Genomic DNA, 26345 nt, shown 5'->3' with positions numbered 1-26345 from the left:
ATATTTTGTCACTTCTTAATTAACAGTCAGTTTTATATTGTTCACTTGTAGCCTACTTCAAAATGGAAGTGACGGCAGTAATAGTAAAACATATTTTCCCTGGACCAAAAATATAATACAAAGTGACTAAAACCACATCAGTAGTAACAAACTGTTTTTTATTTAATTTTTTAATTTGTTAGCATTTAATGCTTAACGAATATCGAATGCTAAAAATGCTAATCGAACCATTACTTCCGCTGACCTATTCTTTGCGTATAATATGTGATGGGTGGCCCCTATAATGCGTCTGTTCCAAACTGCAATATAAGAAATTACTTTTTTACGTTGATATTAACATTCAAAGGATTTCTATATTAATAGGCATCGTCCTAATGTGAAAAATAAGAAGATGAATTTTCATCAACATCCACCCCCTAGTGATGTAGATATATGTACAAGTATTTTCAGTGAAATTACTGTTTTTCATCTGAATTTTCCGTTGCTAAGCAATTGACATGATGTCAGAATAGTATAACAAACCCCTTTGCCGTTGCTAAACAAATGACGTTAGATGTTGAAATGTTCTAAATATTTTATTCATTTGCTACCCTCGACCGTAAACATCTCATGTTAATAAGTAGTAACTGGAATTATGGAAGAGGGCGTGCTTAATCCACATTTAAAAAGTTCATAATGCCCTGGAAGTCGAACTCGGGACTGTTTGGTAAGAAACCACTTGAGTTTCGTAATTCGAACCCCGGATCTCCAGATCAGCAGAACGAGGATGCCGGTCGCGTTGCACTTGGCCGCATCGGACGATTTGTCGTCGTTAAAGCTCGTATCCCGGGCCAGATAACACCCTCGTTTGCTCACTGTCCATCAAGCCTCCCCTTCCCGCAGGGTCATAAATTCGCTCACATGTCAAAGTGATCCCCCGGATCCTTTCTCTGGGGCGCAGTGATTGGCGGCCATAAGCCCCGTCATCACAATGACCATTTAGCACTGACAGGGGCTGACATGTTTGGCGACGGAGGAGCCGATGATAGATACAGGTACAGTCGGGACAGTGCACCTGTTGAGACGAGATATTCGCCGGAGTACAGTCACTTCCCCAGAAATGTAGGCTACACTGCTTCACTGTAACGGACCGCAAGCTTTCATGCTGAAAAAATTAGCATAAAAGCCTTCTTCCCTTTCAGTTTCACTGAAAAAACCTGGGAGCTCATTTTCAATCTGATCTTACTTGGGACTGTCCGCATAAATTTCAGCGTTGCTACATATTTTACGTAACTTACACGACTTACTTACTTACTTACAAATGGCTTTTAAGGAACCCGAAGGTTCATTGCCGCCCTCACATAAGCCCGCCAGCGGTCCCTATCCTGTGCAAGATTAATCCAGTCTCTATCATCATACCCCACCTCCCTCAAATCCATTTTAATATTATCCTCCCATCTACGTCTCGGCCTCCCTAAATGTCTTTTTCCCTCCGGTCTCCCAACTAACACTATATGCATTTCTAGATTCGCCCATACGTGCTACATGCCCTGCCCATCTCAAACGTCTGGATTTAATGTTCCTAATTATGTCAGGTGAAGAATATAATGCGTGCAGTTCTGTGTTGTGTAACTTTCTCCATTCTCCTGTAACTTCATCCCACTTGGCCCCAAATATTTTCCTAAGCACCTTATTCTCAAACACCCTTAACCTATGTTCCTCTCTCAGAGTGAGAGTCCAAGTTTCACAACCATACAGAAGAACCGGTAATATAACTGTTTTATAAATTCTAACTTTCAGATTTTTGGACAGCAGACTGGATGATAAGAGCTTCTCAACCGAATAATAACACGCATTTCCCATATTTATTCTGCGTTTAATTTCCTCCCGAGTGTCATTTATATTTCTTACTGTTGCTCCAAGATATTTGAATTTTTCCACCTCTTCGAAGGATAAATCTCCAATTTTTATATTTCCATTTCGTACAATATTCTGGTCACGAGACATAATCATATACTTTGTCTTTTCGGGATTTACTTCCAAACCGATAGCTTTACTTGCTTCAAGTAAAATTTCCGTGTTTTCCCTAATCGTTTGTGTATTTTCTCCTAACATATTCACATCATCCGCATAGACAAGAAGCTGATGTAACCCGTTCAATTCCAAACCCTGCCTGTTATCCCGAACTTTCCTAATGGCATACTCTAGAGCGAAGTTAAAAAGTAAAGGTGATAGTGCATCTCCCTGCTTTAGCCCGCAGTGAATTGGAAAATCATCAGATAGAAACTGACCTATACGGACTCTGCTGTATGTTTCACTGAGACACATTTTAATTAATCGAACTAGTTTCTTGGGAATACCAAATTCAATAAGAATATCATATAATACTTCCCTCTTAACCGAGTCATATGCCTTTTTGAAATCTATGAATAACTGATGTACTGTACCCTTATACTCCCATTTTTTCTCCATTATCTGTCGAATACAAAAAATCTGATCAATAGTCGATCTATTACGCCGAAAACCGCACTGATGATCCCCAATAATTTCATCTACGTACGGAGTTAATCTTCTCAAAAGAATATTGGACAAAATTTTGTACGACGTCAACAAAAGTGATATTCCTCGAAAGTTACCACAGTTGGTTTTGTCCCCCCCCCCCTTTTAAAAATAGGTACAATTATGGACTCCTTCCATTGTTCTGGTACAATTTCCTTTTCCCAAATAGCAAGTACAAGGTTATAAATTTCGCTATGTAATGCCCTTCCACCCTCTTGTATTAATTCTGCTGGAATTTGATCGATACCTGGAACTTACACGGCTAAAAAAAAACTAATTTTACACGATTTTCTGCGTGGCATAATAAATTATTTTTATAAAGGTAAATTATTAAGACTAAAGAAAAAAACTAATTTTACACGATTGTCTGCGTGGCATAATAAATTATTTTTATAAAGGTAAATTAGTAAAAAAAAAAAAAACGTAACAATACAGTTGGGAAACATTTATTTTAAATAATTTCATTTAGCCCCTATAGTTAGAGAAATAAAAATTATTTGAGTGGTGTAGTATTTCTTATTTTGTAAAATTATTTTGGCAAACACAATCTAAAAATTCGTAAATTAAAGTTTATTGTGTTGTTAGCTCTTAAAGGATCCATAGCTTTTCTGTGAAATCATTGTTATAACCAGGCTTCGGCCTAGGGACACAGAATAACCAGTATGAAGTTGAGTACACGGAGTATAAGTGACGTCATGACTCGTGGGATCCTGCAACAGCACAGGTGGGTCCGTAATGTGCATTACCGTTGTGTGTGTTGCTGCTTGCCTGCGATACGTATAACAGGTTTCGGCGTAGGGACACCTGATTGAAGGTTACAACTCACATTAATACTTTAATGGTAGACATTTATTGTCTACACTAGGAATGAACTGTATACAGGGTGTTTAAAAAATACGGGACATAATTTCAGGTATGTATTTCCCACATGTAGACAGTCAAAATAGTTCATTACAACATGTGTCCGGAAATGCTTCACAACATTGAAATTCACCGGAACGTTTTTCTTTCCGCAGGTCGTTGTCATTACAGAAGATGTTCAAAATGTCCACCTCCTGCTTGAATACAGATCTCACATCGATGTCTCATTGACCTGCGAACACGATCCCAAATTCCAGGAGTATTGCGTATGTCCTCAGAACATGCTACAATTCGATTCCGAAGGGATTCCAAATCAGGCACCGGAGACGAATAAACCAATGATTTTAAATGGCCCCACGAGTAGAAATCGAGAGGGTTCAGATCAGGTGAGCGTGGAGGCCAAGCAATTGGGCCACCTCTACCTATCCATCGATCAGGAAACCTTCGATCCAAGTACCGGCTAGCCGTACGACTGAAGTGTGCAGGAGCGCCATCATGCAAGAAGTGAATGTGTTGACGATTGATCAGTGGAGTGTCTTCTAAAACATGAGGTATGGTGTCTTCCAGGAAGTTTGTGTACGCCTGCCCCGTAAGTCTGTTTACAAGTACATGGGGTCCAACTAATCGATCACCAATGATACCGGCCCACATGCTGAGGGAGAACCGCACCTGGTGATGAGATGGAACAGTTGCACGTGGGTTTTCATACGCCCATACATGCTGATTGTGGAAATTTGTTATGCCATCTCGTGTGAACTGTGCTTCATCTGTAAATAATACTAAGGCAGGAAAGTTCGGATTTACACCACACTGCTGCAAGAACCACTGACAGAACCTAACTCGTGCAGGGTAATCTGCTGGTGACAGGGCCTGTACACGTTGCAAATGATAAGGATACAATTGATACTCTTTCAACAGTCTCCAGACAGTCGTATGAGAAACATTGACTTGCAACGCTACCCCATCGTGTGCTGATAGAAGGAGTCATGTTCACAGCCTCCAGAATCTCCTCCTGTACTTCTGGAGTTGTAGATCTTGGTCGTCCCCTTGCCAAACAAGGAGAGTTAAATTTTCCATACTCGCACAGACGGTAATGGAGACGTACAAATGTCTTCCGATCTGGACATTGTCGCTGTGGGTACCTCTGCTGGTACAAACGACGAGCCAGCGCAGCATTGCCTTCCGCCTTACCGTAGGCCTACATGAAGTGTATCTCTGCCAGCTCTTGATTTGAATACATGTCGCACAGTCTAACGCCTACACAACACTGAATGTAACCTTCGCCTCGGAATGAAGTGTCAGAGTGCCCGCTTAATGTCTCCTTTGACGGCAACGACCTGCGGAAAGAAAAACGTTCCGGTGAATTTCAATGTTGTGAAGGCCATAACTCGGAAATAAAGCATTTCCGGACACATGTTGTAATGAACTATTTTGATTGTCTACATGTGGGAAATACGTACCTGAAATTATGCCCCGTATTTTTTAAACACCCTGTATACAGTACTGCATCTGTGCAGGGTGAAATATATTTTGTGCCGTACTATGACGGACTGTTTATATGTTGAGACACGAAGTAACGGCGCGCTCCATCTCCCAGTCCACTCGACCAACACGACACTATCGTCTGTGCGTTCTGAACTTCATGCGTTTCTGTGCCCAGGACCGAAGCCTGGTCATAACTAACTTACGATTTTTAAGGAACCCGGAGGTTCATTGACGCCCTCACATAAGCCCGCCATCGGTCCCTAACCTGAGCAAGATTAATTCAGTCCCTAGCATCATATTCCACTTACCTAAAATCCATTTCTATATTATCCGCCCATCTACGTCTCGGCTTCCCCAAAGGTGTATGTCTGACATTTGGTGTTACCGCAATCTCCATAATCTGTTGTGATGGGCACTATCGAATGAATATATCGATCGGTAGCTGAAATTTACTATTAAATGTAATTATTCGATAGTTTCATCCGTTTTCGATATATTTGTTTAAGTAAATAAGAAATATATTTCCATCATTATAATTTGACTTTGTCTTTTATTTTATCAACAGTAATCTCACTAGAGGTTTTGATTTTATTGATAAACACGAGCAGATTTATCGAGAGAAAATCAAAACTCGAGTGGGATTTAATTGACTATTACATAGTATATAAAAATTAGACGAAATGAAGTACTCTAATACAATAAAATATTAATTGACTTACTGAAATTCTATTTCACTAATGTTAGCTTCACCAAAACGTTTGAACGGAGCCGCCATTTTCAGTCGACTGTCTATGCTGTAAATAAATTACGATCGCAAAGCATGTTTTATAGTACCGTAAAGAATTTGCAGTTTTGAAATGTTGGCAAACAAAGAAACAAATGGTAGGGAGGTGATAAAAGCAGAAAAAAGTATATAAAGATTAGAAGAAATAAAGTACTATAATACAACAAAATAGATATTGACTTATTAAAATTCTATTTTACTAATGTTACCTTCACCAAAATGTTCGAACAGAGCCGCCATTTTTAGTCGACTATCTATGCGGGAAACAAATTACGTTCACAAAGCATGTTTTATAGTACCATAAAGAATATGCAGTTTGAAATGTTGGCAAACAAAGGGTAGGATAGTGACAAAAACAAACAAATTCTAAGGAAACGATAAAATTATACAAATGCTAGGGAAGCAATAAAATTGTGCGATAAGCAGCCATGATTGGTTGAAAGACGTCCTTTCGTACCGTTTTATTGGTCAAAAGTATAGAATGACGTAGTAAAAGTGTAATAGTAAATGAAAAATCACAGGCCTGACCGTGACTGCCTACGTGACAGGGCGCTATCGAATGAAAAATATCGAATTATTCGAGTCACCCACTACCGTTTCATTCTATAATTTTGAAAAGTACAATTCTAATTATTCATTTGTTTGTCAATCCACTGCCTAGTCTAGAGAATAGAGTCGGGCAAACAGCCTCTTACTCCCGCTCGTTCTCGTAGGCGAGACTAGCTGGCCGATAACGCCAGTTCCGAGAATCGTATTCTCGAGATTGGCACTCTCGGGAACGAGGAATACCGGGTCCCGGCCTGTTATCTCACGGCCGACTTATCGTTATGAAATGCGTACACTGACTGCCGGTTTAATTGCCGCTCATCACTGCAATTCGTGACTCTTTCTGAAATATTAATGTTCATAAAGTAATTTAAGAAGGCACAGCAGTGTGGTATGCAATAATACAGCACATTATGATTGTCGACATTCTTACAGAAGTCACACTATTTTAATGAACTATTTATTGCCTTTCCGGAGAAGCAAAATAATGCAGCACTTTCAGCCGTTATCTAATCCTAAGCTAGTCTAAAACAATAACAAGTTATGGTTGGAGCTATGATATACTTTCTCGCTATCAGCATTTTGTTGACATTCCATATTTAATCATTCGATAGTGTTTTGTATACGCTATAGTAATGGATATCACACGACTGTATTATTTTTATATTGCTCGTTCACATCTGGATGTTTCGTTGTTATGCAAGGGCATCTTCATCAGCATGGGTAATTATTGCGCTGTGTAAGGACGAAATAAAATAATACTTATTTATATTATTATAAAGGACCAAAGACTCTGACAAAAGATATTTTTGTTTCCCAACTGATAAAATGCTGAATGTGAAATGGAAACACTTTTGCAAGGGGAAGGACAGAATTACGAAATAGAGTAGATCCTTTCACAAATTGATCATAATTACTTACAAATGCGTTTTAAGGAACCCGGAGGTTCATTGCCGCTCTCACATAAGCCCGCCATCGCATCGGTCACTATCCTGAGCAAGATTAATTCAGTCTCTACCATCATATCCATTTTTATATTATTTCCCCATCTACGTCTCTGCCTCTCCAAACGTCCTTTCCCTCCGGCCATACAACTAACACTCTATATCCATTTCTGGATTCGCCCATACATGCTAGATGTTCTGCCCATTTCAAACCTCTGAATTTAATATTCCTAATTATGTCAGGTGAAGAGTACAATGCGTGCAGTTCTAAGTTGTGCAACTTCCTTCATTCTCCATCCCTCTTAGTCCCAAATATCTTCCTAAGAATCTTATTCTCGAACACCCTTAACCTCTGTTCCTCAAAGTGAGAGTCCAAATTTCACAACCATACAGAACAACCGGTAATATAACTGTTTTATAAGTTCTAACTTTCAAGTTTTTTGAGAGCAGGCTGGATGACAAAAGCTTCTCAACCGAATAATAACAGACATTCCCCCCCCCCCCATATTTACTCTGCGTTTCCTACTGAGTGTTATAGTCGGAGGCACCGATTTTGGCAGATGACCTCGATGACATTTCCAGTAGGCGAGCTAATATTGTTTGTGTAAGCTGCGAGAATGAGATGCGATAACATTCTGAGTCGTTCATATTTTCATAACAGCAGCTCATATCAATTATCCTTATTATGAAACACACCATGGTACAGTCCTACTCAAAGAATACCTTTAATAAATGTAAATGACTTCCGTTCGCAATGATTTTACAATACGTCTCCTACATTTTCTAAATTAAATTAATTCTTAATTAAAAGGAAAAAGCATTGCATTGCGCATATATGTATATATAATCCTACCCTTACCAGATCAATATACAAGATTTGTCCAGTAATAATCTAGGGATCGTCTACTGGTGGTGCGACAATTCAAGTTAATAAAATTACGATTCTTCTTAATAATCAAAATATAATTTGGTTAATTGGGTAAAATTGCATGCTGCGGAAGTTAGATTTATATAAGAGTATAATAAATAGGATTGTAATGGATATTACAAGGGCAATAACTTCTTCACACGCACATTGTGAATAGAACAGAGAAGAAAGCATTTTAAGATATTCGAAATCGTACAAAATATCGGAGAAACCAATTTTTCCTGCACAAATTGCACCAATTGAAAAATATAATTACCATTCACAATAAATACTGTATTTTATGGATTCTAAAAAGTTGTTTATTAATCTAGAGGTAATGGCTGATGACTCTATTAAATTCCAGCACAACATTCATTCAGAATATGTAGAAATTACACTTTGGATTTTACTAAATGTATAGGCCTACTATCAAAAGGTGTTACATACCCCCTTAAATACTGTACATGTGTTACCTGTGCGATATCCGATGTTTAATTTTTTTTAATGTAATTCATAGTACTGAAACTGCCATATTGAATTCGCACAAATTGTATTATTCGTAATTTTCGTCTCGAAAACCCCTAAGATATCTAATTTAATTTTTCACCCATTTTTGTCCCACTCCTCCACTTTAGGGACAAAGTCGGGCTAAATAATACCTTATTCGCATTCTGTGATCGTAAAGATCCCTAGATATCGACTTTCATCGAGATCGGATGACATGAGATTTCTCACTCCCTTCTGCCTTTTCATCAGTACCTTAGGATATGGTATTTAAAAAATCTAAGAATGTTTAACCAATGTTGTAGAGAGTAACCTTCATTTTAAATTTTACGTCTCTAGTTAAATATAGTTCAGTGAATTTTTAAAATCGTCGACTTCTTTCTCTCTCCTCTCTGCTCGGAAGTAAAAATAAATAAATAAATAAATAAACTGAAGTTATTTCAAGGGAGTAGCCTACATGAAATTGAATTTTTTTTTAATTTCCTTATACATTTTAGAAACAATTCTGAGAGATGAGATGAATAGTCTAACCCAATTTTATGAGTGAATCTTTGTTTTAAATTTAAAGGCTGCACGTCTGCCGGTTAAAAAAAATTAATCGGTATAATTATTTTGATCATTACTTCCTCCCATTTTCCATCCCTTAATGTTCGTATTTCATAAAACTCAGTCTTATCTATTGACTAAGGATTAACATATTTCCATATACATATACATTTCCATATATATAACATTATATTTCCATTTCGTACAATATTCTGGTCACGAGACATAATCATATACTTTGTCTTTTCGGGATTTACTACCAAACCTATCGCTTTATTGGCTTCAAGTAAAAAGTTTTCCCTAATCGTTTGTGGAGTTCTTCCTAACATATTCACGTCATCCGCATAGACAAAAAGCTGATGTAACCCGTTCAATTCCAAACCCTCTCTGTTATCCTGAACTTTCCTAATGGCATATTCTAGAGCGAAGTTAAAAAGTAAAGGTGATAGTGCATCTCCTTGCTTTAGCCAGCAGTGAATTGGAAACGCATCAGATAGAAACTGGCCTATACGGACTCTGCTGTAAGTTTCATTGAGACACATTTTAATTAATCGAACAAGTTTCTTGGGAGTACCAAAGACACATATAGACTACTGTAATATTTGTTTACTTTTTGGAGGTGACTGTCCAGAGTGCACAAATACTCGGGCGTGCATGTTTACTCTTATGTCCTACCCATTCCACTGCGACAGAGATAACAGCCGATCTTGCAGCGGTGAGGGACTAGTTCTCCAGTTCACATTCAGAAAATTCATCTGCCAAAATCCCTGGCGCGACCTATATTTATATTTTCTTTATCATAACAACAGAAAATAAAAGAGGGTTATGATTATTATTATTATTATTATTATTATTATTATTATTATTATTATTATTAAATTAGTTACTTTACGACGCTTTATCAACTGCTATAGCTATCTAGCGTCTGAATGAGATAATGCCAGCGAAATGTGTCCAGGGTCCAGCGCCGAAAGTTACCCAGCATTTGCTCTCAATGGGTTGAGACGAGAAACCTCAGCCAGGTAAAGGCTGGTTCACAATAAACCGGGAACGGAAACGACAACGAGAAATAATGTTAAAATAAATGTATTTAAATGTGAACATTCACAATTAACGAGAAGATTGCCGGAGCCCGGAAACGGGAACGTGAAAGTTAATTGTGAATGCTCACATTTAAATGTATTTATTTTAATAATATTTCCGTTATCGTTGTCGTTTCCGTTCTCGGTTTATTGTAAACCAGTCTTAACTTGTCCCAACCAAGATTCGAACCGGAAGCCGATCGTTTCACAGTCAGGTGTGCTAACTGTTACTCTACAGCGATTATTATTATTATTATTATTATTATTATTATTATTATTATTATTATTATTACTGTTATCATCATCATTATCGTAATCATTAGGATGATTAAGATGATTATCAGGATTATTATGATGGTTATTATTTATTACTGTCTTGTAAGTTATCATTAGGTACCGGTACAAGTACAGGGTGCGTCAGAAAGAACGGATGGATTTCACATGGCAAGAAAATTGTAAAGATTCATCAAATCAAAAATTTATTGTTATCAACATATTCACCAATACATGCAGTTTATTTATGTAAAACAACATTATCCATATGATGTCCTTGGCTTTCAATACAGGCATCGAGGCGTTTTCTGATGTTCGCCATCACTTTCACAGTCATAGGTGGTGCAATTGCCACGATTTCTTCACGAATCGCTGTCTTCAGTTCGTCCAGTGTATGTGATCGATGTTTACAAACTTACGCCTTCAAATGGTCCCAAAGAAAGAAGTCGCAGGGCGCGAGATCTTACCGTAGCCTCGGACAATCTCAGTGCAATAGAATTTCGTCCAGGTTATTTCTTCTTTAATGTTGAACCTGTGATACAAAACGAAGCCACCCACCGCAAAATTGTATTCCGAGTTGGAATCCTAGCGTGACATCCGATGTCGAAATGAGTCCTGAGTGGCGATCACAGACTCTTCATTTTTCAAAAATGTCTCTGCGATGAAAGCACGTTGTACACCAGACCAACACCATATTCTCAACTGAAACTGCATTCTATGGCTGACCCAACAGTCGTGGTCCCCCTCACTATATCTCTCTCCTCGTTGCGTATCGATAGTTTGAAATCCATCCGTTCTTTCTGACGCACCCTTTATTAGAAATCTGATTAAATCTTAATTTGTTATTCTCGTTCCTATTCCATATAGGATAATTATTATAAACCATATAGGCCTGTATCATTTTATACTGTAACATGGCTAGAATACAATAATGATTGTTCTGTAACAATAATTTATAACGTGCAAACCAATAGAAAGTGTAGTTTTCTATAGTATAGGCTGGTTCACAATAAACCGCGAACGGAAACGAGAACGGAAATAATGTTAAAATAAATGTACAGTATTTAAATGTGAGCATTCAGAATAGTTAATTGTGAATGCTCATCTTTAAATACATTTATTTTAACAATATTTCCGTTCTAGTTCTCGTTGTCGTTTCCGTTCTCGGTTTACTGTGAACCAGCTTTTAATATTTTCATGTTTCATATCATTGTGTTACAAACTTTTTTTTATTTAGTTGCTATAAAAGATAGCCTAATTACTGTAAAGTGTAAACCATCTTGGACTATATAGCCTCATTTTCAACTACCAATATTAAAATACCTTTTAATACTATCCGTACAATATCGAGTTTTCATGCGTTGAAGGGTTCCGTACAAATTTTACGGAACAAACGTTTGAGTCATGAGTCCTGCGCTAACAGGTTAACTCGCCGTTATTCGAGAACCAATAAAAATTTTGAGTGGCCATCACTTTTAAAAGTAATTTCCATCCTTTCTCAACATTTCTCTCGCTTTGACCCCCCATCTAACGTGAAAAACAAAAACGTTTGCCGCTTACCAGAGGTGAAGTCTGAACAGATCAATCTCCATCGAAGTTAATATATATATTTTTTTCACTTTCCAAAAAAGATTTTCAGTTCGATTTGTTTTTCTATGCTTTCCTTAGACATTGAGCTATCAATCCAAAAAATTACAGCGCGATTGATTAAGTATTATAGGAGCTACGACGTGATATATATTTAAAGAACCGGGAAATGTATAAGCCAATGCTTCCTATAGAAGCACGGCCCGAGCGATACTGCTTTCTTATCATTACTACAGTCCCGCCTAGACGTCCGAGACTGTCGGGAGTGATCTAGTATCGGTAATCTCGGGACCAAGAGAATCTCGTGTTCTCTCTCTCAATGAGTCATTTGGCTACGTTAGGTACTCGCGCACTGGGCGAGACTGAGGTGATTACGCAACCGAGAACGGGCGATAATATGAGGCAGTCTGCCCGACTCTACTAGAGAAAACAATTCGAAAGCTGCTTGCGCGTTGCATTCACGAATACAAAAACGAATTAATACGCTGACGACGCACCGAGGGAACTGGCCTAGGAACGAGTGGGGTTACTTGCCCGAAACCTGGGTACGCAGCGTAGTCAGCCGGTCTAGCTTGAGGGTCAACGCAGTAGAGATCTTGAAACGTCGCAGTGGTGGGCCGCAGTGCCCCCTTCTGAAATTCCATTCCATTTTACAAGAATAATTGTATACATTGTGAAACAGGCACCTGATCTCTTAAATGTAGATGTATAAAATGCAAACGATATTTGAGGTCTATTAGAATCCAGTTACACCCGGTATAGTAGTGTATCAAGGATTTCATGTCCCTTTCAGCGTTTTGCCACATTTTGAATTTTCTGGAACTGAAGTAACCTTGAGCAATTGTCATTCACAACATTGAGTCAGCACAATACTGGATCTAAATACGTAAACAAACAAACAAACAAACAAACAAACAAACGGGATGAAGCAGGAACCAGAAGCCGACGGGATTCCGCAGCGGTCGATATGCGTGTCTTATCCATCTTATCGCAACCAGTTCTGCGGACTAGTGGTGTGGAACTAACTGGCGCGCATTCCGTTCCCACAGCGTGTGATAATGCGGGGCAATGCCCCGCGTCGCGTATCGACTCTTATTCCAGATTTATGGACACCTCATTAGCGGTGTAGCAAGTCGCCATCTGGGATCAGGGATGTCCGCCTGTATGGACTGTAACTTGTGCCATCCGGATCTTTCAGCTTGCCAACTTTTGTAAGTAAAAATTAGGGACACAAACGTTACTGACAATTTTATTGCACCAATTATTTCCACCTATCAATAGAACCACCTCGATTCATAGTATGTAAAAAAAAATTACGAAAACTTACCAAAATCACCACAAAACAAGTTGAAAAACAATATAAATTCCTTATAAAAGAAATGTTAACTCGTTGGAAACTAGGAACCCATCATATTGATGTAATTACTAACGTAATATAAACAAACCTAACTTAACGTAACCTGAACTAACACGAACTAACTTAACCTACCTATACAAAATATTTCAGCCACTCTTCCCGGAAAATACAGAGACGTTTACGTGATTTATCACCAGAGCTTTCAGATCTTATCACACTTGAGGGGATACAATATTTTACATACTTCCACTCGGTAATGAGTTTTGGAATAATATTCTGGGGAAATTCCACAGATAGTAACAATATATTCCTACTACAAAAAAGAATAATTAGAATAATAGTAAGTGCCAAACTAGAAAATCGTATAGGGCTGTTTTCAAAAAAACTACAAATAATGCTCATGGCTTGTCAGTATATTTTTTTCATTAATAATCTTCCTCGTCTGTAATCGTGAAAACTTTGTAACTACTTCAACAGTTCACAGCATAAATACTCGTCAAAAATGACTTTCATACTCCATCGGCAAGTCTATCGTGCTATCAAAAAGGAGTTATATATCGATATAAAAAATGAAATTCAAAACAGAAGATTATTTAGGGCAAAATTAAAAAAGTACGTAATTTCTCACGCCTTCTATTCTGTAGATGAATTCATGACATTTAATAACTCTTCATGAAATTTATACTAAAACTTTGTGTTGTACTAGTAGACTATATTGTAAACCTCGTCTGTATATTATTTCATCTAGACTGTGACTGTAAATTAAGACTTTATAATAGTATTAAGTTTTTTTGACTTGTTCCATATTCTAGCTGTGAAGCAATGTATGAATACCATGGAATGTTAATAAATACAATACAATACAAATCTTTGGTGTTGTCGTCGTTGATACCTGTATCTATCGTAGAAGTCGTGTAATTTTTTTTTTCGCGTTTCCACCGAAACCAATGAATGACGCATCAAGTGGAACAAAATGAACATAATACTGAATGGCGTCAATCTAAAGTCAAAGTGCATAAGATGAGCCCAGAGAATAGATAATTCAGTAAGTATCCTGTAGGCTGTGATCAAACTTGCCTTAACTTGTGTAGGTATGATCATTGCATCCGTCACTCTATTGACACATCAACGAGAATTAAATTTCTGCCTTGAATATGCGTACTAGAGTCATTTCTCCGTTTCGTCATATATTGGAAGCATGTCTGTATGAGACTGATTGGAAATATCTTCCAATCCAGACTAAATCCAACAATATGATAGGAACGAAAATCAGCTGTAAATGTCTAATATGCAATGAAATCGGGACATTTTGATGCGTGTGCAAGTTATTTCGGGATGCGGGTCGCAATGGTCGAAATCGGGACTGCTCCGGGAAATACGGAACGGTTGGCAAGCCATGGAATTCGCTGCCGCTAGAAATCAGAGGTAGTCTTAGTCCTCAGTTGTTTAAAATTAGGTTGTTTAGAAATATTTTAAATGCACAGAATTAGTTTTTTTGTATAATAATTATTTATTATTATTATTATTATTATTATTATTATTATTTTACAATTTTATTTTACAATTATTTCAATGAAAGACGGGAAGCAAGTCGTACACTTAGGAATAAAAAGAGAGGTTACTTGAAGGAAAAACTGAATGAGGTAGAAACAAATAGTAAGAATAAAAACATTCGAGATTTATATAAGGGTATAAAGGAATTTAAGAACGGATATCAGCCAAGGGTAAACGTGATCAAGGATGAGAATGGTGACTTGCTTGCAGACTCCCCATCAATCCTAAACAGATGGAAAAACTATTTTGCGCAACTACTAAATGTACATAGGCCAAATAGAAATGATCGGGACGAAATTGAAATACAAACTGCTGAGCCATTTATGCCCGAACCCACGCCTTCAGAAGTCGAAATTGCGATAGAAAATCTGAAAAAGTACAAGTCTCCAGGTATCGATCAAATTCCAGCAGAATTAATACAAGAGGGTGGGAGTGCATTATATAGCGAAATTTATAAACTTGTACTTGCTATTTGAGAAAAGGAAATTGTACCAGAACAATGGAAGGAGTCCATAATTGTACCTATTTTTAAAAAGGGGGACAAAACCAACTGTGGTAACTTTCGAGGAATATCACTTTTGTTGACGTCGTACAAAATTTTGTCCAATATTCTTTTGAGAAGATTAACTCCGTACGTAGATGAAATTATTGGGGATCATCAGTGCGGTTTTCGGCGTAATAGATCGACTATTGATCAGATTTTTTGTATTCGACAGATAATGGAGAAAAAATGGGAGTATAAGGGTACAGTACATCAGTTATTCATAGATTTCAAAAAGGCTTATGACTCGGTTAAGAGGGAAGTATTATATGATATTCTTATTGAATTTGGTATTCCCAAGAAACTAGTTCGATTAATTAAAATGTGTCTCAGTGAAACATACAGCAGAGTCCGTATAGGTCAGTTTCTATCTGATGCTTTTCCAATTCACTGCGGGCTAAAGCAGGGAGATGCACTATCACCTTTACTTTTTAACTTCGCTCTAGAATATGCCATTAGGAAAGTTCAGGATAACAGGCAGGGTTTGGAATTGAACGGGTTACATCAGCTTCTTGTCTATGCGGATGACGTGAATATGTTAGGAGAAAATACACAAACGATTAGGGAAAACACGGAAATTTTACTTGAAGCAAGTAGAGCGATCGGTTTGGAAGTAAATCCCGAAAAGACAAAGTATATGATTATGTCTCGTGACCAGAATATTGTACGAAATGGAAATATAAAAATTGGAGATTTATCCTTCGAAGAGGTGGAAAAATTCAAATATCTTGGAGCAACAGTAAGAAATATAAATGACACTCGGGAGGAAATTAAACGCAGAATAAATATGGGAAATGCGTGTTATTATTCGGTTGAGAAGCTCTTATCATCCAATCTGCTGTCCAAAAATCTGAAAGTTAGAATTTATAAAACAGTTATATTACCGGTTCTTCTGTATGGTTGTGAAACTTGGACTCTCACTCTGAGAGAGGAACATAGGTTAAGGGTGTTTGAGAATAAGGTGCTAAGGAAAATATTTGGGGCTAAGCGGGATGAAGTTACAGGAGAATGGAGAAAGTTACACAACACAGAACTGCACGCATTGTATTCTTCACCTGACATAATTAGGAACATTAAATCCAGACGTTTGAGATGGGCAGGGCATGTAGCACGTATGGGCGAATCCAGAAATGCATATAGAGTGTTAGTTGGGAGACCGGAGGGAAAAAGACCTTTAGGGAGGCCGAGACGTAGATGGGAGGATAATATTAAAATGGATTTGAGGGAGGTGGGGTATGATGATAGAGACTGGATTAGTCTTGCACAGGATAGGGACCGCTGGCGGGCTTATGTGAGGGCGGCAATGAACCTTCGGGTTTCTTAAAAGCCATTTGTAAGTAAGTATTATTTTACACAGTCATTACCTTATTTTTTTTCCATTAACACTAATATATAGGTAATTGTCATTGTCTGAATGTAACACGTGCTGTGCTGATCATACTAATTGTACTATTCCTTTAGTTGTGAGATTGCATTTATATGTATTAACTCTTTTTTTTTTTTAGTTAATACTGTATACTAGAATGTATTTTCCTGTGTGTGATTATGTATTCAGTTCTTTTTTTTATTATATATATTTATTATTATTGTTGTTTTAAAGTTAATACTGATAGTGTATATGTATTCAATCTCTCTTTTTTACTTTATTATGTTTATTATTATTTTTAAGTTAATATTTGTATACCGGTATGTATTTTTCTGTATGTGATTTGATCCTGGTTGAGTGGAAGAGAAGGCCTGATGGCCTTAACTCTGCCAGGGAAAATAAAACTACGTATTATTATTATTATTATTAACTTCACAGCAAAGGACACATCCTGTGGCGTTTGTGATCTCTTGTGCGACTTGTTTCTTTCAAGTAGTCGTTCTTTATTTTGAATCCGACGCTGTATAGACAATGAGGTTATGTAACATTGGTGGAATTATTAGTAGATGATATTTTGGCGGGGTTGATCTATGATTCGCTGTGGGTTACCTGACCTTCTCTTAACAGTTGGGCAAAACCTTGGAAGAAACCCAACCAGAAGATCAGCAGGAGCGCAACCTCTATCTAGAAGTCAGTTCCTTACCTCTTAGTTATGCCTACGGCTAGTCTTCATTTTCATTCCACCATTGCTCCATTGTCACAATATCTTTTATCTTCTCTTTATTATTATTATTATTATTATTATTATTATTATTATTATTATTATTATTATTATTATTATTATTATTTGCTGTGGTCGTGCCAGAGAATCAGTCCCATTCCGAGGCTTATTTGAAGGATTCGTAACAAGCTGTTTTTTACGGTGATGGGTTGTTAGCCCTTCGCCTAACCCCCAAGCTGGAGGACCACCCCTCATCGGCTGTCCGCGACTGCATATTCAATATATTCGCAGCTACCCTCCATATCTGGAGGACGTCTCCTCGATCCGCAACGAAATTATTATTATTATTATTATTATTATTATTATTATTATTATTATTATTATTATTATTATTATTATTATTATTATTATTACGAAATTTATAAGCTTGTACTTGCTATTTGGGAAAAGGAAATTGTACCAGATCAATGGAAGGAGTCCATAATCGTACCTATCTTTAAGAAGGGGGACAAGACTAACTGTAGTAACTTTCGAGGAATATCACTTTTGTTGACGTCGTACAAAATTTTGTCCAATATTCTTTTGAGAAGGTTAACTCCATATGTAGATGAAATTATCGGGGATCATCAGTGTGGTTTTAGGCGTAACAGATCAACTATTGACCAGATATTTTGTATTCGACAGATAATGGAGAAAAAATGGGAGTATAAGGGTACAGTGCATCAGTTATTCATAGATTTCAAAAAGGCATATGACTCGGTTAAGAGAGAAGTTTTATATGATATTCTTATGGAATTTGGTATTCCCAAGAAACTAGTTCGATTAATTAAAATGTGTCTCAGTGAAACAGACAGCAGAGTTCGTATAGGTCATTTTCTGTCAGATGCGTTTCCAATTCACTGTGGGCTGAAGCAAAGAGATGCACTATCACCTTTACTTTTTAACTTTGCTCTAGAGTATGCCATTAGGAAAGTCCAAGATAACAGAGAGGGTTTGGAATTGAATGGGTTACATCAGCTGCTTGTCTATGCGGATGATGTGAATATGTTAGGAGAAAATCCACAAACGATTAGGGAAAACACGGAAATTTTACTTGACGCAAGTAAAGCGATAGGTTTGGAAGTAAATCCCGAAAATACAAAGTATATGATTATGTCTCGTGAAGAGAATATTGTACGAAATGGAAATATGAAAATTGGAAATTTATCTTTTGAAGAAGTGGAGAAATTCAAATATCTGGGAGCAACAGTAACAAATATATATGATACTCGGGAAGAAATTAAACACAGAATAAATATGGGAAATGCCTGTTGTTATTCGGTTGAGAAACTTTTATCATCCAGTCTGCTGTCAAAAAATCTGAAAGTTAGAATTTATAAAACAGCTATATTACCGGTTGTTCTGTATGGTTGTGAAACTTGGACTCTCACTTTGAGAGAGGAACATAGGTTAAGGGTGTTTGAGAATAAGGTGCTTAGGAAAATATTTGGGGCTAAGAGGGATGAAGTTACAGGAGAATGGAGAAAGTTACACAACGCAGAACTGCACGCATTGTATTCTTCACCTGACATAACTAGGAACATTAAATCCAGACGTTTGAGATTGGCAGGGCATGTAGCACGTATGGGCGAATCCAGAAATGCATATAGAGTGTTAGTTGGGAGGCCGGAGGGAAAAAGACCTTTAGGGAGGCCGAGACGTAGATGGGAAGATAATATTAAAATGGATTTGAGGGAGGTGGGATATGACGATAGAGACTGGATTAATCTTGCTCAGGATAGGGACCAATGGCGGGCTTATGTGAGGGCGGCAATGAACCTCAGAGTTCCTTAAAAGCCAGTAAGTAAGTAAGTATTATTATTATTATTATTATTATTATTATTATTATTATTATTATTATTATTATTATTGCGAAGGGTATTCCGATTTAATGTATAATTTTATGAATACAGAAAAATTAATGCCAATTTAAGTTACACCACTTTTCAATGTAGCTTCCGTCCTTTGCAGTTCATTGGCTCTAATATTCTGTAGATCTATATATTTACTGTACGTAGAATTACGTGTGGGTTCGATCGTCTGTGGACAGGTGCATAACTTTACTATGCTGCAAGTATTTACCCAGAATTACGTATGCCTGCCTCACTTGTCGACAAGTGCATAACTTTAGTATATTGTTTGTATTTACGTAGAACTACGTACAATTAGCTGTCGACAGGTGCATAGAATTACTGTGTTGCATATCTTTACGTATAACTACGTGTGGGTGATATCACCTGCGAAAGGTGCATAGCTTTACTATGCTGTATACATTTACGTAGAACTACGTGTGGGTGATATCACCTGCGAAAGGTGCATAGCTTTACTATGCTGCATATCTTTACGTATAACTACATGTGGGTGATATCACCTGCGAAAGGAGTATAGCTTTACTATGCTTCATATCTTTACGTATAACTACGTGTGGGTGATATCACCTGCGAAAGGAGTATAGCTTTACTATGCCTCATATCTTTACGTATAACTACGTGTGGGTGATATCACCTGCGAAAGGTGCATAGCTTTACTATGCCGCATATCTTTACGTATAACTACGTGTGGGTGATATCACCTGCGAAAGGTGCATAGCTTTACTATGCTGCATATCTTTACGTATAACTACGTGTGGGTGATATCACCTGCGAAAGGTGCATAGCTTTACTGTGCTGCATATCTTTACGTATAACTACGTGTGGGTGATATCACCTGCGAAAGGTGCATAGCTTTACTATGCTACATATCTTTACGTAGAACTACGTGTGGTTGATATCACCTGCGAAAGGTGCATAGCTTTACTATGCTGTATACAGTTACGTAGAACTACGCGTGGGTGATATCACCTGTGAAAGGTGCATAGCTTTACTATGCTGCATATATTTACGTAGAATTACGTGTGGGTACGATTACCTGTCTACAGGTGCGTAGAATTACTGTGCTGCATATCTTTACTCCCATGTCCCATCTCTTTCAATTAAAAAATATTGGCAGAAGATGCGGAAGTTCCCCGAGAAAACATGCCCTAACATTGCCTTTGTCAACCTTAAATTCCAGTTAGACTTGCCATAATTTTTATTTGGGTCTCCAGCATGGAAATCTGGCTTCTCGGCAGTACGAGTATAACTAATACTGTAAGTTATTGTCCATAATTAGTAATACTTCAGATATCTTCTAGGTATGGGATGCTTATTAGGGATGGCGTTCTGTTGCAGGCATTCTTGGAGCAGCTGAAGAAAGACTCCGGCTCGGTGGATACGTCGTCAATCATCGGTCAGTTCGGCGTGGGCTTCTACTCCACATTCATGGTCGCGGACAAGGTAGAGGTGTTCACACGGTCTAGCATGAGTCCAGACAGCCCGGGCTACAAGTGGAGTTCTGACGGGTGGGTATCTATCTTTAAAGGTAACAGCAGTTTCAAGTCTTGTCTTCCCACATCTCACAGGGGTGACCAGGAATGATTTTGCAAGTGAGATAGTGAAAAGAAATATTTGCAAAATATATATGTATTTATTTCTACAGGGACATCATTTTATTTTTACTTCAATTTTTATTGTACTTGAGTTTTTGAATGTACTTCACTCCCACCCCTTCTACTAATGAAGTTCCAACTCCACACAGAACCAAGACCGCAGATAGTAAGCAGTACTGAGTTACTGAGTATAGTACGTTCCAGAAAAATGTTCGCGTTTTCCAGTGACGAAAGAGCTTTCAATATTGAATCATATTTTCGCACAGGTGCTGTCGTCCGTTTGCCTACGTCGCATCCCGATTTCCCCCACCTGCTTCTGTTCCCCCTCTGTAAAGTCTAGTAGCTGGGCTGTCTTAGCTCTTTTCTGAAAACATTAATTTCTGTTAGAAATTGGACGTCTACGTAATATTATATAACTGTTTAAAATAACTCAAATAAAAGAGCCTCGTTAAGTAATTAACTGTCACGTGATTTTCCCCCTTTCTACGACCCTGCTACATAACCACTTGGACGGACAGTAGAAAGTATGTCTGAGTAATTTTACCTTTTCGGATCGGACAGAAGTGAAGATTGAACTTACAGTACGTAGAGTAGGTACAGAATTATTTGAACATGAGTTACTAGTACGAAGGACGAAACTGGCAATTGGAATTAGATGCAATAGTCTATAGTGCGATAATATGCACAAAAGAACTGAAGCCTGTATCGAAATGAACGGCCACCATTTTCAAAATTGTGTTTAAATATTCATATTATGATTATTTTTCAATTTAACTTCTTTCTTTATATTGTACACTAATGTGCTGTAGACAGTATAATATACACCGCATAAAATACGTTAGGATGGATAACTCACTTCGTGAGTAAAAACACTTATTCTTAATACAGTACTGTACTTTGATTAAAGAAAAACGTAATGAAAATGATCAAACTCAAAATCGCGATATTTCCTAGTTTACGTAAATGGATGAACTACTTTTCTTCCTTCCTATACCTAGTAGAGTGATTTGTGTTTTACGCCAGTATCGAACTCCAGTCTTGGAGGGGGGAGCAAGTGGTGTTTCCGGTTCTCTAGAGGTATAGACAGGTTAATATTAAAAATGTTAGTAAAAATAAAATGATGTCCCTGTATAACTGTGCAAGGCCCCAGTTACAATAGACAGTACAAATATTTGCTTAGAGCAGTGGTTGCCAAGTATCACGAAATTGTGACGTAATAGAAATGCACACCACTATCGCAGGGAGAGAGGTAGAGTAATGCAGTGAATAACAGTGCAGACACAGACTGTGACCAAAAAACAAAAGGAATGTAATAATCTTTTACTTATTAACTACACACACACTTTTTTTCCGCGTTAACTTTTATCCTCCTATTCATTATTTTTGTATTTAATAAAATAAAATATATTTTGTTTGCCATAAAAACGACGTGTACTTTACATCAGCAGATATTTGAAATTAGAAAAACGTACCAGACTGGTCACGAAGTTGTAAATTACACTACATACGTCGGAAAAAATGTCGAAGTATTTTACCCCAATTAAGACATAGAAGCCGATACTTTTTATTGTTTGTTTATTAATGAAATATTCAAAATATACTACATACGTCGAAAAGAAACGTCGAAGTATTTTACCCCGACTAACACATAGAAGCCGATACTTTTTATTGTTCGTTTATTAATGAAATATTCAATTTACAGGTAAGGGCGTGGTAGTCTTTATATCAAGAAAAATAATGACAACGTACATTGTTCTTTTATACTTCATTTAAAATTTTACAACAAATCAAGTATCTCATATTTTTGCCATCTGCACAAAAGAAGGACTTTTGCTCCCATGCTCCTTAAAATTAAGGTTTTGCATATTATCTGTTTTCTGTTTTGGAAAAGACATGGAAACATATTATCCTACACTCTTGTAACATTACATGTGTACGTCCGATGCTGATAAATGTCTTGTCTTATATCGAAGTGAAGGCTGTAAACAGAGGGTGGGGGTATGATGCCATGGTTACGCTTGAGTGGAGGCAGTGACATGTGTCGCAACATAGCTTTTGGCGATCACTGGTTTAGAGCATAAAAAATGGAGATACGATGAACAAATGAGATAAAAACAGATACATGTATAAATACGAATTAAAAAAACGGCAAATACGTACGTAGGCCTAAATAAAATATGCATATATAGATATAAATGTAAAATACAAAATAAAAAATATATATAAATGCAGATATCATAACGAAAAGATGTAAAATGTAGCTATAAATGGTAATTACGCAGTAACAGCATTACACGTCAAAAAAATGACTTTCATACTCCATCGGCAAGTCTATCGTGCTACCAAAAAGGAGTGCGTTATATGGCAGTAAAAATTTTTAATAGCCTCCCTATCGATAAAAAATGAAACTCAAAACATAAGATTATTTAGGGCCAAATTAAAGAAGTACCTAATTTCTCACGCCTTCTATTCTGTAGGTGAATTCATGACATTCAATAACACTTCATGAAATTGATACTAAAACTATGTGTTGTACTAGTAGACTATATTGTAAATCTCGTCTGTATATATTTCATCTAGACTGTGACTATAAATTAAGATTTTATAATAGTATTAAGTTTTTTGACTTGTTCCATATTCTAGCTGTAAGCATGTATGAATACCATGGAATGTTAATAAATACAATACAATACAATAAAATACAATACTATTTAAAATATACTACCTTCAGTATATTAATAAGAAAATTTGTCGTGTAAGAAATGCTGAAATCTGGATCCCATGTTTTACATATTTTATTGAATTTTGAACACATTTTTTTAACACTGGTGAATTTTTATGTGCTGCAGTGTTTGGTTTTTGTAATATAACAGTTGATGATTTCGTTAATGTGATATTCTACCCCAATTTTGAAGAAATTCTCTCAAAAATCAAAATTTGTTTTTTGGCATTATAAAATACTACATAGGGTAAACCATACAGTTATTGGCCACCTTACAGTTATTGGCCACTTGAACTTTGATGTGTCATTATAAGACAGGATGTGCAAATATTTAATTAATATTTTGCCAGATGGTAGCAGCATGTTTTCTTATTTGGTAGTTACTTTAATTTTCAACAACAGATATCACTGTGAGATGAAAAATATATTTCTGCAAAACATACCTTCCCAGGCTTTGGTTTCTTGTGAAATTCTTAAGAACTGAGTTGTGGTTGAGTCGTAATAATTACTGTTTCTTTTAACTAGTATTCATTATTATTCCAATTATGAGGTGAATACATCTCTATTTTGAGTTTACACTTATAAAACGTAATAAAATACTATCCCTAAATTTTGAAAATTTACTGGCTAATAACTGTTTAATAATAACGCATTTTTCAGTTATTGGCCACCCCGGCCAATAACTGGAATTTTAAAATAATTTAAAAAATCACTTATTTTCCTTCATTTAACTTACTAAATACCACTATTTCACTAGTATTTTTTATTTTCAGTCCATTAAATGTGTGCATAGTTATTAGCCACGTGGCCAATAACTGTCTTAATAGGTGGCCAATAACTATTCTTATTTATTTTATACCCTGGTTAGGTTATTTTTAAGATTCCAAAATGGGCTGACTATAAGCCAGAGGCGATAAAGGCAACATTGGAAGAATTGTAAACTCACTTTACTTCACTTAGAGTCATTGCTAAAAAGTATGGTGTTCCTAAGGCAACACTAAAAATCAAAATAAAGAATGATAAAAAGGAAAGTTGATTTGAATCTTATAGCTTAGGAGGAAATTGATAATGAGTGTTCTGAAAATGTCATTTCATATCGAACACTGGATGCAGACAAGTCTACAGGGTTGTTTCCGATCTCTGAAACGAATTTGAATGGCATCATGTGCGTCAGTAGTCACATGACAGCTGAATTGTGGCGCAAGATGACAAACCAGTAGTGAGTGATCTCGTAGTCAGAGTGCATGGCGACTCTCAGCAGAAATTCCCAAGAAAATCGAGCCTTTTTGAGAGGGGTACATTACAACCCTTTCCAATGCCAAGTACAGTTAAATGAAAATAAAAGAAGCCTGCAATAAGCGAGGTTTCGTTATTTCCAAGAAAGACATCTTCTGTATAAGATTGGTAAAACTCGAGTGGAATTATTTGTATCATTTTGCGGGGTGTGGCGACTTGTGACGGGGGGTGGATTTGCTTGCTTTTTCCACTCTGGAATTAATCCCATCCGAGCTTTGCCAGTCTTATTAAGTACACATAAGATGTCTTTCTTGGAAATAATGAAACCACTTTTTTGCAGGCTCCTATGATTTTCATGTAACTGTACTTGACATCGGAAAGAGTTATGTACACCTCCCAGAAAGGTTAAATTTTCTTGGGTGTTGCTACTGTAATACACCGTGCACTCTGATTATGAAATCACTCACTACTGGTCTGTCACCTCTCGCTGCAATTTAGCTGTCGGTGTGATTCCTGACTCATATGACGTCATTCAAATTCGTTATCAGAGATCGGAAACAACCCTGTACTCAACAAGAAGTTTTGGCTGACAATATTGACAATTACACCTATTATAAAATGCAAGAGATGAACCCTGGAATGTGACTCTCCATGACAATTTTTATATTGTATTCTTGTTGGCTATTTAACAATGCTGTATCAACTACTAGGTTATTCAGCGTCGATGTGATTGGTGATAGCGAGATGGTATTTGACGAGATGAGGCCCAGGATTCGCCATAGTTTACCTCACATTTTCCTTGGGGAAAACCTCGGAAAAACTCAAACAAATGGTAATTTCAAGCAGGAAAGAATCCACGCCAGGGCACAAGTCTGGATCGGCAGGCAAGTGCCTCAGCCGACTGAACTACGCCAGTGGCAGACTCCCCATGACAATACATCAACAAGTATGAATGCAGGTTGCAGTAGTCAACATTATGGTTGTGGTAACATATGTAAATGAGAGCCACCGGCGTAGCTCGGTCAGTTAAGGCGCTTGCCTGCCGATCTGGAGTTGCGTTCGGACGGGGATTCGATTCCTGGTTGGGTTCATTCCGAGGTTTTCCCCAAACGTAAGGGAAATGTCAGGTAATCTATGGCGAATCCTCTGCCTCTTCTCGCCAAATATCATCTCGCTATCACCAATCCCATCGACGCTAAATAACCTCGTAGTTGATAGAGCGTCGTTAAATAACCAAATAAAAAGAACATAAGTGAGAAAATATCTTCCATGCTCAATCGAGTCAA

The 26345-nt window shown here is 37.1% G+C and overlaps 1 protein-coding gene across 1 annotated transcript in view; it reads left to right on the top strand.

Moving 5' to 3' along the window:
* The window catches only part of Trap1 (TNF receptor associated protein 1), a 428549-nt gene that overhangs the window by 358558 nt on the left and 43646 nt on the right, over positions 1-26345 (top strand). The window contains exon 6 of the mRNA XM_069824270.1: positions 20845-21014. Within this exon, the coding sequence (XP_069680371.1) occupies positions 20845-21014 (170 nt within the window). The remainder of the gene's footprint in view (positions 1-20844; positions 21015-26345) is intronic.

This window comes from Periplaneta americana, chromosome 4 (genome assembly GCF_040183065.1).
Source record: "Periplaneta americana isolate PAMFEO1 chromosome 4, P.americana_PAMFEO1_priV1, whole genome shotgun sequence".
NCBI classification, from domain to species: Eukaryota; Metazoa; Arthropoda; class Insecta; order Blattodea; family Blattidae; genus Periplaneta; species Periplaneta americana.
This window is presented reverse-complemented; position numbering and strand designations above follow the sequence as displayed.